Genomic DNA, 14,793 nt, shown 5'->3' with positions numbered 1-14,793 from the left:
GATCTAAGTACACTATCCTCTCTGCATTTTTCATCTTCCCTCTTTTCCACTTATCGTCCAGATTTCATTTCTATTCCTTTTTCTCACGGAAATGTATTTGCAAACTTGACACTGGCTTTAAGGACTCACATCTCCTCCACATACTGTATTAAAGTTGCAAAGCCAAGCATTCAAAATTTAGGAAAAGATAGAATTAAGGTTGCTTCTGAAACCTTAATTTGGTCCCCATGTGCCTATGGACTATGATACTGTCTTTAATTACATGATCCTATTCTATTTTTCTACAAAACAACTGTTTCATCACAAGGACACGTTGATCAGTGTGTATGGAGAACGGCAACAATATTTTCTCACTCAAAATGGTTTCTGCAACAGGATGCATAAAATGTTTGTCAATAAAGAATTGTATTTAAAAGTCTTAGGAAAGCAGCAAGCCAGAACAAAATTTATCTGGAAGCAAATCTATATGCTAGAGATTTTTTTTAAAGAGCCTTCCCACTCCACATCAAGCCTGCCAACAGAAGGGACAAAGAGGGCAGCTGCCCTGGGGTTCCAGTGGCAACACCCAGAGCCCCAGGCCGTTGCAGCTCTGAGAACTGGGGGGGAGGAGGGAGGAGAGCTCCATGCTCTGTGGGGAGTGGAGGGCTAGCTGCCCCTGGGCCTACCCCTTCTGCCAGAAGCCCTGCTCCTTTCAGGAGTGCAATCCCTCCTCCCCCTTGCCTACAGCCCTCGCAGAGACTGTCGGTTCCCCTGCACTCCACAAATGGTGCCAGAAAGAATTAGTGATTATCACGTCTCCTTTTTTAAATATTATATTAACTGAGTTCTGCACTCAACAAGAAGCACTGAATTACTTTTGGATTAAATGGAATTTAATACTTTATTTTTTAATATTAAAGCTTCCATCCAGTTTTACCACCCCAGAAGCTGATTCTTTGTACAATTGAGAATTTATCCTTGAGGGATAAAAGGGATCATAGTAGATAAGTAATTCAACATGAGCTCCCAATGTAATGATGTGGCAAAAGGGGCTAATCCAGGGCTTGGATACATAAAGCAGCCTAGTGAGGAAGATGATTTTACCTCCCTGTGGGACACTGATGAGACTGATAGTAGAATAGTGTTATGAGGGATGTGGAAGATGCCCTTAATATGTTAAATGTCTTTATAATTTCTCTAGTTTGGCTGTTATTGTGTTGCTTGCTATATGCTTATAGACTGAAGTCAGGAAGGACTGAAGCTACACAGACTGGAAGGCAGACAAACACTTCTGACAGCCCCCACACTTGCTGATAATTAATGGACAATGATCCTTTGAAGTGTATTCCTGACCTCCAGTGGGCTTCATAAGCCAGTTTAACCAGGTTTAAGAGACACAGCACAAGACCAAGAACTTCCAGGTAAATGAAATGAGCAACAGGAGAGAAGGAGACAGAGGTGGCAGTGATGTAGACTAACTTCAGTCCCAGAAGTAAGGGATGGGTGGTGGTGGTCAGGGAATCTCTCCCAAGAAGGACAGAGTCATCCATCTGCCATCCAGACTGGGAAATCTCAAGAAGCGTGTTGTTTGCCTGGAGCTAGAATTCAAGATATGACAGAGTATCTGCCAAGACTGATCAAGCTAACAGACTGCTGCCCCTTCCTACTTCTATTTGTGTGCACCAATGACACTGCCAAAAATTACCTTGAACGGCTCACTGCAGACCACATGGTTCTGGGAAAAAGCATAAAGAAGTTTAAGTTGCAAATCATGACCCATGAATTGTGGGCGCGAATGCGTGGTTGTGCAAGGAGGACTTTTGATTCTTCGACCATGGGATGCTGTTCCAGGAAGGATTGTTAGGAGGAGATTGCTAATGAATTCAAGGAAGAGCATCTTCACAGGCAGGCTTAGGTTATGTCTACACTGCACTGCATATCTTATTTCAAGTTTACAATTTGTGCTATGCAAGTTGTGTATTTATTGAGTTTATTTCAAAATAAAGTGCTATTTCGAGACATCCCTTGACCCTCATGCAATGAAGGTTACCAGGATGCCAAAATAGTGCGCCCATTATTTAAAAAAATATTTTGAAATAATGGGTGCCTGGTGAAGACCTCTGGTATCCCAAAATAGCACTGCAGTGTAGACATACCCTTGCTGTCCTAGTGAGGAGAGCTTTAAATGAAGTTCACTGGGGGATGATGACCTAAGCCCTGAGGAAAATGGGGAAGTGGGATATGGGGACAAAACACAAGGAGAAGGTTGCAACTGGGGAGGCCTCCAGATTCAGTCTGAGAAAGCAGATTAGTTGGCTAGTTATGTTAGGTGCCTGCACATGAATGCAAAAAGCCTGGGAAACAAACAGGAAGAATTGGAAGTACTGGCAGAGTCAAGGAACGATCATATGATTGGAAGTCTAGAAAGTTGGCTAGATCAATGGGTTCAACGAGTACTGATCAACAGCTCCATGTCTACTTGGCAACCAGTATCAAGCAGAGTGCTCCACGGGTTGGTTCTGGACCAGTTTTGTTCAACATTGTCATTAGCGATCTGGATGATAGGAGGGATGGCACCCTCAACAAGTTTGCAGATGACACTAAATTGGGGGGAGAGGTACTTACACTGGAGGGCAGAGATAGGATTCAGAGTGACCTAGACATATTGGAGGACTGGGCCAAAAGACGTGATGAGGTCAAACAAGGACAAGACCAGTCTTGCACTTGGGACAGAAGAATCCCATGCATTGCTACATGCTGGAATCAACTAGCTAGGAAGCAGTTGTGCAGAAAAAGACCTGGGGATTGCAGTGGATGAGAAGCTGGATATGAGTCAATAGTGTGCCCTTTTAACTAAGAAAGCTAATGGCAAACTGAGCTGCATTAGTGGGAGCAGATCAAAGGAAGTGATTATTCCCCTCTATTCAGCACTTGAGAGGCACTGGAAGACTACATCCAGTTTTGTGCCTCCACTACAGCAAGGATGTGGCCAAATCCATAAACAGAAATTGCAATTCCTTCCATTTTCCCCTGTTCTTCTGCAAACATGTAATCTGTTGTTGACCTTCTTGGCATTTGCTGGGCCTTCTTGATACTTCAGCTCCTTTTGAAGACTGTTCTCAAAAATTCTTTCCGGCCATTTAATCAAGTAATTCCTTAACTTGATGGGTCCTTAGTTGCTGTATTCATGCACATCACCTTCTCCTTGAAGATAGGGACCAATACGCTCTTAGCTCACACATCAGATGTTTTTCCACTATGGGACTAAAAAATAATTTATCATTGCCCTCCTGTCTTAATGTTTCAAATGACAGTTGGTACACTGTCTAATGGTACTGCTCATCCACACTTCATTGTCTTTAATGCTGCTTTGTGGGGTTCTTCCTCATGCATACATTCCATGTTTTTTTCCCCACATTCTCTTCACTGCGTAGTCTCTCATAAAACTGCTGCTGTCTTCTAATGCCGTGGTTCTCAAACTTTTTGGCCCATGGCCCACCTGGCTCAATGCAAACCTTTCCATGGCCCACCAGTTGCTAAGGGAAATGCGCCATTAATTACATAATTACACCTGAGTCATTTGCTAGTGCTGCAGCTAGGGAGAACAGTTTAAATCAGGAAAAAAGGAAATATTAAATTATTAAACAGATTAAGCATTTCAAGTTTCTCATGTTAGTTTACCAAACTTCATTTTAAATGAAGTAAAATATTAATGTATGACCACACAGAAAGTTTCAATGTTTTATTTATGGCAGGGGTGGGGAACCTTTTTTGGGTTGAGGGGGGCACTGACACACAGAAAAGTCAATTGGGGACCATGCAAGTGAGAAGCAAAAAAAACCTCCAAAAATCCCCAATCCTTACTGATGTGGCCCTCAGACTGAGACACCTCACTGCTCTGGAGCTCTAGCCCCATGAGGTGAGGGAGAACTGAGGTTCAGAGCTTCCCATAGGCCAGATTTACTCTTCTGGAGTTCCAGGCTTAGTGGATTTTGTGGACCACCCTAGGCGTGAGGACAAAAATGAGAGGCTCAATGTGTGGGACAGGGCTGCCAGTGAGAGAGAAAAGGACTGGGGTGCAGAAGTAGGCTGGGAATAAGGTGTCTGCCCAAAGGAGAGGGGGCAAGGGCGGGTGCAGGAGTAGGCTGAGGGTGCAGGATCTTGGTGGAAGGAAGGTGCAAAAGGGGTGGGGATGCGGGATCAGGATCTATGGGGAAGGGGGACACTTACTTGCTTTCATGCCCTTTGTCCCTCCCAGGCACCGTGTCCCAGGCACAGTCTCCTGCTGCTCCCATGGGTCAGATTCAGGCAAATGGAAGCAGCAGAGAAAGCATCCAAGCAGTATATCCATGCGCTGCTGTTACCACAGCCGGCGGGATGGGAGCAGAAGCACATGGAGCCGCTTCTAGCTCCACTCTTTTCTTGAGAGCCAGATCCAGCAGGAAAGCTCAGTGCTCTCACTGCCTGCCTCCACATGACATGTCTACATTGGGAAGTTATTTTGAAATAACATGGCAAGCATCCACACCACTAAGCCTGTTATTTTGAAGGGGCTAGTTATAACGGGCTTGTTATTTCAAAACAACAACAACAACAACTGCTTGTGAAGAGGAATAGACTTTTGGAATAAGTTATTCTGGGAGTTATTTCAAAATAAGTTACTTCAAAATAACCTAGTAGTGTAGACATAGCCCCAGAGCAAAGCCAGCACTGGTGCTCCATCCTGGGGGGGCCACGAGGCTGGAGTGCCAATGCAGGCTCCCTGTTATGGGGAAAAGAGTAGAATGAGCTTGAGCCACAGACTTGGAAGGTGGCCATGGACTTCTAGTGGTTCCGGTACCACAGTGAGAGAACCACTGTTCTAATGATTTCACAGACTTCCATCTCTTACACCCTTCACAGTTCTCAAGTCCTCTATGCTTCCTTGCCTAAACGATGTATTTCTTGATCACTTCCCCTCACTAGCAGTCTTGTGTATAGGTTTTTAAATGACTGACCCATAGCTTGCACTATTCTTTTCACTATTTTCTTAGCCAGCTTCTATTCCTCAACTTTCAACAATTCTTATTTTCTGCCGCAACTTAAACATTTTCTCATTACTTACTTCTAGCACGTTGCTGGACCAATACATCTCCTTGCCATAAAATTTCCATCCTTTCATTTGGCCAAAGGCAGCTCATGTACTTTCAGTAATAAGTTTGGCTATTTTCCTCCCCAAGCCATGTCAGTGTCATTGTGTTGGTTAATTGCTGTCCAATCTCTGTAGCACATCATCCTTAAATCTCAGATTAACTTCTCTATCTGTAACCTTCCACTACTTGATCCTTTATTCTATAACTCATCTTCTGTCTCCCCACTAGTCTGCCTCCCCCAGACATCCATTACGCACAATGTATGTTGCTCTGCAATCTGCTCTCCTGGAACCATTTTCTACTCTTCCTTTTCTCAGCAAGTAATCTGTCCAGAATCTGTTGGCAAAGAATCTGTGAGTCTCTAAGTGCTGCGCCCACTTTACGAAGTAGACACTCACTGGCAACTACCAGTAAAATCCTGTTGAATTACTTAAACTGATTAAACATTAACCAGTTAAGTAAACAGATTAACCGGGGGGCAGATGGCAGACTGGAGAGGCCTCCACGCCTGCCACAGCTGGGCTCAAGCAGCCCCCTGCACCACAGGCTCTTGACCCTGCGCTGGGCTGCCGGCTGCAGCCCGCGCGAGCTGGGAGTCGGCAGCCTCACACTGGGTGGAAGCAGCAGTGGCGGAAGGAGTGGGAGGGGAACAGGCAGGAGGCTGCTCCCAGGTAACATTCCTAATTATCACAGGCATCCTTACTTCGTGGTACTTCTCTTATCATGTGGTCCAACTCCTCCCCCATCATGTAACCATCCTATAGCACATATAACAATAAATGCTCAGTGCTTTGGGATGTTAAGTTTAATCAACTAATTGACTAGTTGATGGAATTTCTATCAATGTGTCTATTATTTGATAAGCGGGAGAGTGGCAGCAGGTTTAGCTCCCGGCACCTAACCCCGCTGCGGCTCTGCCTTTTAAGTCTTAAGACCCAGCAAACTTTTAATACATTTAAAAAGCAAAAGCGCAGGGGAGGGAGGGGGAGACCTGGCCCAAGCTGGGAATCCACTGTCCTGGCTTGCACCGCGTCCCCCACACTGCACACCAGTCTTTTAAATGTATGACACTTCAATCCGGGACAGTTCCTCAGATTCATCACCCTTAAGGACGGTGCAGATTTGGGAATCTCTCTAACACTCTCAGCCATGAAGATTGAAGCAAAGAAATCATTTAGTTTATCCGCAATGGCTTTATCGTCCTTGATTGCTCCTTTTATATCTCGATCGTCTAGGAGACCCACAGGTTTTTTAGCAGGCTTCCTGCTTCTAATGTACTTTAAAAACATTGTTATTTCTTTGAGTTTTTGGCTAGCTGTTCCTCAATCTTTTTTTGCTTTTCTTATTACATTTTTACACTTGATTTGACAGTGTTTATGTTCCTTTCTATTTATCTCACTAGGATTGGACTTCCACTTCTTAAAAGATACCTTTTTGTCCCTCACTGCTTCTTTTACATGGTGGTTAAGTCACAGTGACTGTTTTAGGTCTCTTGCTATGTTTCTTAATTTGGGGTATACGTTTAAGTTGTGCCTCTATTATGACGTCTTTAAAAAGTTTCCATGCAGCTTGCAGGGATTTGGCTCTAGTCATTGTGCCTTTTAATTTCTGTTTAACTAACCTCCTCATTTTTGTGTAATTCCCCTTTTTGAAATTAAATGCCAGAGTACTGGACTGCTGAAGTGTTCTTCCCACCACAGGAATGTTAAATGTTATTATATTATGGTCACTATTCCCAAGCAGTCCTGTAACAGTTCTCCTGGACCCGATCCTGCGCTCCACTCAGGACTAAATCGAGATTAGGGGTTTGGAACGGGTCCCATATGAAGAGAGGTTAAAGTGACTGGGACTTTTCAGTAAAGAAAAGAGGAGACTGAGGGGGGATATGATAGAGGTATTTAAAATCATGAGTGGTGTGGAAAGGGCAGATAAAAGACAAGTTATTTATTAGTTCCCATAAAAGAAGAACTAGAGGACATCAAATGAAATTAATGGGCAGCAGGTTTAACACTAATAAAAGAAAGTTCTTCTTCACACAGCATGTAGTCAACCTGTGAAACTCCTTGCCAAAGGAGGCTGTGAAAGCTAGGACTATAACAGAGTTTAAAGAGAAGCTAGATAATTTCATGGAGGTTAGGTCCATAAAAGGCTATTAGCCAGGGGATAAAAATGGTGTCCCTGGCCTCTGTTTGTCAGAGGCTGCAGAAGGATGGCAAATCACTTGATCATGGTCTTCGGTCCACCCTCTCTGGGGCACCTGGTGCTGGCCACTGTCGGCAGACAGGCTACTGGGATAGATGGACCTTTGGTCTGACCCAGCACGGACGTTCTTATGTTCTAGCTGCTTGACGTCTTCAAATCGAGACTGGATGCCTTTTAGAAGAGAGTCATTAACCAAACACAAGCTTTTGGGTTCAATACAGGATTAACTCGATGGTTTTCAATGGCTTGTGACATACAGGAGGTCTACCTTTTAACTGAAGAATGGATCTATGATAAATATCTGCTCATCACAAATCATGCTAGCCTTTACAATAATTCAGAGTCAGCTGATCCTTCATTATGGATCTCTTCAGTTTGTCTCCATGAACCTTCTTCAGTACACAGACAAAAAATGGTGGATTGAGTCCTCACTGCACTTAGATCGAGTCTTACATCATGATGTTAGAGGAGGTTTTATTCTTGATAAAACTACTTTAAGAGCATGGATAAAGAAACATCAACAGACCCACTGTCCAATGGTCAAATATCACCACATCTGAGTACAAGGCAAATACGTGCCCTTTTCAGAGTTATGGGAACCTAACACCCTTAGCAGTTACATCCCTTTTAAAATCTTACTGTGTGAGACTTAGCACCCTCATTTGGGTTGAGCCTTGAAACATGCTCAGAAAGGAAGACTTATGCTTGTCTTTTAAAAGGGTAGGTCAAGCTGTAAAATTCTAGAAGCAGCACAGCTAACCTTCTGCATGTACTTTACCTGTCTGAGAGTTGTCCAGATATAAAGGATCCAAGAAGCACCCCCACAAAAAACAAGGAGGTAGTCAGTGGAGTTTTCCAGTCATCATCACATACCAGATTCCACTGCAAAAGAAAAGGAAAGTTACACAGTGCTTTATTTCTTAGTATAATTTCACAATTGTTCACATCAAAAGATTTAATTTAGCTGCTCAGTAACAAGTTCGTTTGAAAATGTATGGATTTCAACATACTTTCGCCTAATTCTCCCACACTTGTTTTTCTACCCGGGTCTGATCATCAAGCGCTATTGGGCATAGTGTATTAGACACTAATGGCTCCTTACATTTCACAATCATTCAGATCTAAAGATTATCTAAATTAGCTGCTTTGTAACCAAGTGCATTTTGAAACTACACTGATTTCAACACTTTGGCCTAATTCTCCCACACTTGTTTTTCAGCCTGGTTCTGGTTATTGGACACTACTAGGCATAGTGTATGAATTAAACAGCAATGACTCGCGACCCGAAGCATAGTTTATAGACAGTCAAAAAGGGGGGAAAACTCCCCAGAACGTCCTCTTCTAGGAATGGGCAACATTACAACTGGCTTCATAGAAGACAGGATAAGGAACTTTGTTCTCCCTTCAATATGGCTTCTGTCAGGCCCCCACTCTCCCTATATGGCCTAATTAAATCCCGCCTCTCTCCCAGTCTTAGACCCATAATGCACTCTGAGACATATGCCACAGAGCAGACAAAAAATCAGAGTTTGGTGACAGCTGGATGCTGTACGCTGGTTCATATGGATACTCCTGGGAGGTGTGTGTGTGGGGGGGGGGTGCTTTTGGATATACTACCTGAGATATCTTAAAAGGGACTAGTTTTCAGAAAAGGTTGCACCCCCACCAATGCAAATCAATACAACTCGAGGGGGACCCTAAGACCACTAGTTATTTTGGCAATCTTCATTATTGAGGTCACACAAAAACAATAGAGACAGACATATTTACAGGGTCAGAGCAAGCCAGAGAGCTGTGGGGAAGACAGAAAAGATTCAGAGAGGCTGACAAGCACACAAACGTCTCCCCATTGTATGCATGTACCATTGGATTCCCTAGCTCTTCATCGGTCTGTGGTTTTAGATGTTAAGACCCCAGGGCAGGGACTGTCTCTTCTATCTCTGCATGGCACCTGGCACAATAGGACCTGAACCCTGATTGAGGCCCTAACATACCATCCAAATATAAAATATTTATTACTAGTCTCTCTCCTCACAACTGTGTCACAAAATCTGTCTTCTCTAAAATAAATTAATAGGATTTATGGCAGCTTCATTTTCACTGGGGAGGGGGGGAAGCATTTAGTCAGCACATTAGCAATGGAGCTTTGTTATAGTTTTGCTCAAGTGGCAATTGCAGCTATGGCACTAAGAAAGCCACAAGAACTGTAAATATTTTGAGTCTCAGATAACAGGTTATTTTACAGGGCCCTACTGATTCCACGAATGGGGTGTGGTGGAACTGACATGGAAAAGGGGTTAGAGACTGCAACAGATCCACAGCCTTATCTCCTTCGTCAAACCCTGCAGAAGGTTCTTCCAGTGTAGCAAAGAAGGAGTGGCTGGCACAGCTGATATTAGCGGCATCATATCTTCCTTTCTCACAAAGCTGTGGGGAAAATAAGTCAGTACATCTTGCTCTTATGAACAGACATCCAGGAATGGTGGCTAGCATTGCTGGTGCATAAACTATCCTATCATGGTGCCCTGAATATACACAAATATATAGAGGGCAGAAGCCCTCTCCACAATCCACTCCCCACCTAAATGAAGTGACAGGAACAGAGAGCTTTCTGGGTCCTACGCCAGTTCTTTGATTGAGAAACCATCATAAGAACTCAACAAGAAAAGTTTCATTTACATATGAGGTGAGGTTTAAAACAGGGCGAGGAAGCAGGAAAGGGGCTGCAGGCTTGCAGGCAACCTGATCCTACATTCATGCAAGTTTTCATTGTACCTGCATTGCTCGATCGCAAGGCTTGTTGTGTTTCTGTATCTAAAAGAAATACTGTCAGGTTAAAAAAAGTCAACTCTTTTCACACGTTAATCACTTTTAAAATGCTTTCTGGTCTAATAAGCTCCAGAGCTCATTGTGTTTGCTATTTATTCTGGTGACTGGAATGTGTTTTGATTGGCCCTTTTAACTGAGTCACCACAAAAACATTCCTATTGATCTCCAGTTTAAGCCTGTCAACCTGATAGAGCAAGGTTTTTTTAGAATGTTCATGATGAATCTCATTCCAGTCAAGCGACAGTTGAGTATGTTTTTGTCACTGCACATGTACACATAAACTTAAGGCATGTTTGCCAGAACTGCTTGTGAGTCCAGAGTTCACAAATTATCAATTTCAAATTGGATCGTTTCATCATAAATCCTGACTGATTAAGCATCATTTCAAAGCAATATTATCACGTACAACATAACGTTAATCATGCTTAAATCCATCCTTTTACAGGAACTTGATCTTCAGTAATGCAGCAGGTAGAGCAGGAAATACTTTTTCAAATATTTCCTCAGCCTTGTAAATAAAATCTATTCAGACATTCTATAGCTAGACAGAATAGCCTCAATTGAAATCTCAGTGGTGGATTGTTGGTCTAATTTTCAAGTCATGTAGAGGAGAAAACATTTCATGCAGAATTCCCCACAGTTCTCATTCCATTTTTCCTCCCATAGTACCCACTTTGAATTTTTACCCTGATATTGTGGCAATGGATCCTCTAGGATTCTGCAGGTTCCATAGGACCTGCAGCCATATTAGCAGGAGCAGGATAAATATTCAACAAATAATACAGGAGTGGATGTGAGTAGGTTTTGCAGAGCAGCACAGTAGCAGGATTTAAAAAAAAAAAAATAGTCCTACAACGCCACATGCGAGTCCTGTCCAGCAGCTGCCACTCTCCAGCTGCCCAGATCTGAAAGCAGCACTGCTGCCATCAGCAGTGCAGAAATAAGGGTGGCAATGGGGCATGACTGGAGAAGAGGCACAGCAAATTCTAAGAATGATAAGAGGAGGGCAAGTGCAAAAGTTTGTGCATCACTGTAGTAGGGATGTGAAAGTGTAAACGGCTAACAGATAAACCTGGTTAACCGTTCACAATTACACGCAGGCTCCCACCATGTTCCTGGGAAGCCGGCTGCCACTTGACGCTGCTGCCTCTGTATCAGAGACAGCAACACACGGATGGCAGCCAGTTCCTCAGGAGCAGGGTTGCAGATGGGAGCTGATTGCTATCTCTGATACAGAGGCAACAGAGCAGGGCAGCAACCAGTGCGCACCGGGAGCTGACTTAAAAGCTGTCTCCCAGCATCCAACAGTTGCTGGGGAGCCGGCTACCACCCCGCAATTGCTGCCTCTGTATCAAAGGAAATAGTATGGGGTGAGAGCCGGTTCCCTGGGAGTGGAGCAGCAGGCAGGAGCTGGTGTGTGCTTAAAAGCTGGCTCCCAGTATACACCAGTTGCTGCTCATGCTGCAGATAACTGTGTGACTGCAATTACAAGTTTACCCAATTACCTGTTTTAACATTCCCTACGCTGTAATACAGACCTGTCAATCAAAATAAATGGAGTTAGCCAAATTATTCCTGTTAATGTTAAAGAAGGCACATGGCTAAGCCCTAGGCTTGCCAGATGCTTTCACCCAAAATCCCGAACATGGTTGTCCCCACCCCAAAAAAATAGCGCCACTGTGCCTTTAAGAATCCCCACGCTCCTTGCTTCCCCCCCGCCTACGCCAGACACTGCAGGGAAAGACCATCCCCACCAGCCTTCAATCCAAGAGAGAAACAGAAGATACCGGACATTTAACGTGTCCAGTATTTTCTGTTTTGTGTTTTTTAAATGGACAGGAGCCAGAAAAAAAAATGACTGTCCGGGCAAATACCAGACACCTGGCAACCCTGCTAAGCCCATATTCAAGTCACCTCAGATGAGAAGATTACATTTGGTATCACTGACATAACCAGAGTTTATTCTGATTGGCTGGCTGCTTAATTGTAAATTGAATCCAACTACAATTCCCAATGGACAGGTGTCATCAACACAAAGGCTATCACCACTTCTGAACCCCATTGTCAGTTTAAATAGAGATGGTAAGGGAATTGAACTGTGGAAAGATTCTGCTTTTAAGCATGTGAAATCTAACTTTTCACAATGCATGAAATTAGCTGTGTCATTCAATGGAGATTTACATTTTCTCTTACTGGCACCAAGTATATTAGTCTATAGTACTTTTCTATTGACCACTTATGTTCTAGAAGCTAGAGAAAATAGCAAGCGTTAATCCTACTTTTCCCCACTGAGTAGAATAATTGTACTAACTGTCAACATAATGTATTTAGCAAAATGTGACCATAGTAGTTTTGAGACATTAACATTTGTCCAAATGGTGTATCTTGCAACATCCCATAATCAGTCATGGAAAAGAGAAAAGGAAACAAAAATATGACATTTCTACTACATTTTCTAAACCCAACTCCTGATTTTTAAAGTTTTTAAATTAGCCAATTATTTTTCTTTTTTTCCCCCTATCATCATCCAATGTTTCCATGGATAAATCAGATCCTCTTATTCATCTAGTGGTTCTGATCCTGCAACTTTTAAACAAGATGACAATGTGTTTAAGCACTGCAGACTTAGGTTTGTGATCACCATCTCTAAGTAACTACTGAAAATAAAGTCAATTTACTATCATCCACAAAAAATGTACTGCAGAAATTATAGCTTAGCCCTTTTGTAGATTAACTATAAACACATCTTCTGAAAGATCTTAACTGAATACATTATTCATTAACCAACAAACAAGTCATTCTGACCAAACACATCCAGAGGGCAAAGTCTTGGTAAACTTGGAAAGAAATTTCTTTTACTTTCATCAGCAAAATCTATTTAGGCAAGAGTCTACATCCATGATAGCCAAATACAGGCAGTCCCCGGGTTACGTACAAGATAGGGACTGTAGGTTTGTTCTTAAGTTGAATCTGTATGTAAGTCGGAACTGACATCCAGATTCAGCTGCTGCTGAAACTGATCAGCAGCTGATTCCAGGAAGCCTGGGGCAGAGCAACTCTGCCTCGGGCTTCCTGTAGTCAGCCGCTGGTCAGTTTCAGCAGCGGCTAACTTGGGGACGCCTGGGGCAGAGGAGCTCGGGTGCTGCTGGGTTGGTCCAGTAGTGCAGCCGCTCCTAGGCGCTACTGGACCAACCCAGCAGCACCCCAGCTGCTCTGCCCCAGGCGTCCTGATTCAGCCACTGCTGAAACTGATCAGCAGCGGCTGAATCAGGACGCCTGGGGCAGAGCAGCTGGGGTGCTGCCGGGTTGGTCCAGTAGCGCCAAGGAGCGGTGCTGCGGGACCAACCGGCAGCGCCCCACCTGCTCTACCACAGGCCCCGGGCTTTGCTCCACATCTCCCTGGTCTGCTGGGGGGGGGGCACTAGCTGCGTCCCCCCCCCCAGCAGACCAGGGAGACGCTGAGCAAAGCCACGGAGGACCCGGGCCGGACCCGCGGTGCGTCCAGATCAGCTGGAAGCGCCGCGGGTCCGGCCCGGGTCCTCCGCGGCTTTGCTCCCCGTCTCCCTGGTCTGCTGGCTCCCCCAGCAGACCAGGGAGACGGGGAGCAGCTTTTCTCGCCCTGGAGGTGGCGGGCGGCGGGACCAGGCGTCCTGCTGCTCCAGTCCTCCGGGGTGAGAAAATCCCCATTTGTAACTGCGGATCCGACATAAGTCGGGTCCGCGTAACTTGGGGACTGCCTGTACATTAAATTTGATTACTACATTGCTAGCAAAGGCACACTGGATTTGTGAATTGACTGACTGACAGTGGTAATATGTGACAATTTAAGACTCACAGGTTTGCAAACCAATTACCTCTCCAAATAGCAGGGATAAGTTTTATTGCTAAAAGTGACAGTGCCCTTTTAGGAGATTATCCAACCAGCTTTCCCACATATCCTTTATTCTGGAAACACTGCTAGACTATTCATTGTTTAAGTTTTTCCAGTTACAGACTAACTCGGCTACCCCTCTGAACCCTTTATTCTGGTGCTCTATCAGAAATTACTGATGAACTTTCTTCAGTGTTCCAGGGTGCTACAGGGCTTAGCCTCACATCTCATAGTGCAAAGACCATGAAACTTAGCAGGAAACTACACTACCTCCCTTAACCAGGACTCTCTGGTCTGGCAGGACCACAGACATGCCTGGACCACAGAGCACAGGTATAGGGAGGTCTAGCCGCAGGGCAGGAGTGTGACCAGGGCGGGGGTGGGGGAGCCGCAACTCCAACGGGAGCTGCCCCGTTGGGAAGTTAAAGAGGCTGGTGGCACAACAGAGAGTTTTGGCTCCAGTGGCTGGGCAGTATCGGGAGGCCAGCAGTGGCTGTGGAACTCTGGCCCCAGTGGTGATGGCCAGGGAGCCCTAGCCTGGGGAGCCATGACCAGAAAGGCAGCAGCAAGGCTGGACTGGAGCCCTAGCCAGGGGGCAACATTCAGCACAAGCCTTGTGGGGAGGGATCTCCCCGGGTCCTGCAAATCCCTACATTTGGGACCAGTCAGTTCCCAAGGGTGCCGGACCAGGCAGATCCAACCTGTACAAATGTCTTGAAAATCCATCCAGATCATACTAAAGTAACAGCTGTTTAAAAGGACGAGCCTATACATCTCAAG

The 14,793-nt window shown here is 44.6% G+C and overlaps 1 protein-coding gene across 1 annotated transcript in view; it reads right to left on the bottom strand.

The window, feature by feature from the left end:
- The window catches only part of SLC22A4 (solute carrier family 22 member 4), an 83,070-nt gene that overhangs the window by 52,026 nt on the left and 16,251 nt on the right, over nucleotides 1-14,793 (bottom strand). Inside the window, exon 2 of the mRNA XM_075900352.2 lies at nucleotides 8,092-8,195. Within this exon, the coding sequence (XP_075756467.2) occupies nucleotides 8,092-8,195 (104 nt within the window). The remainder of the gene's footprint in view (nucleotides 1-8,091; nucleotides 8,196-14,793) is intronic.

Source organism: Pelodiscus sinensis, chromosome 16, assembly GCF_052426305.1.
Source record: "Pelodiscus sinensis isolate ZL-2025 chromosome 16, ASM5242630v1, whole genome shotgun sequence".
NCBI lineage: Eukaryota > Metazoa > Chordata > Testudines > Trionychidae > Pelodiscus > Pelodiscus sinensis.
The sequence above is the reverse complement of the archived record's forward strand: the minus strand, read 5'-3'. Positions and strand labels throughout refer to the sequence as shown.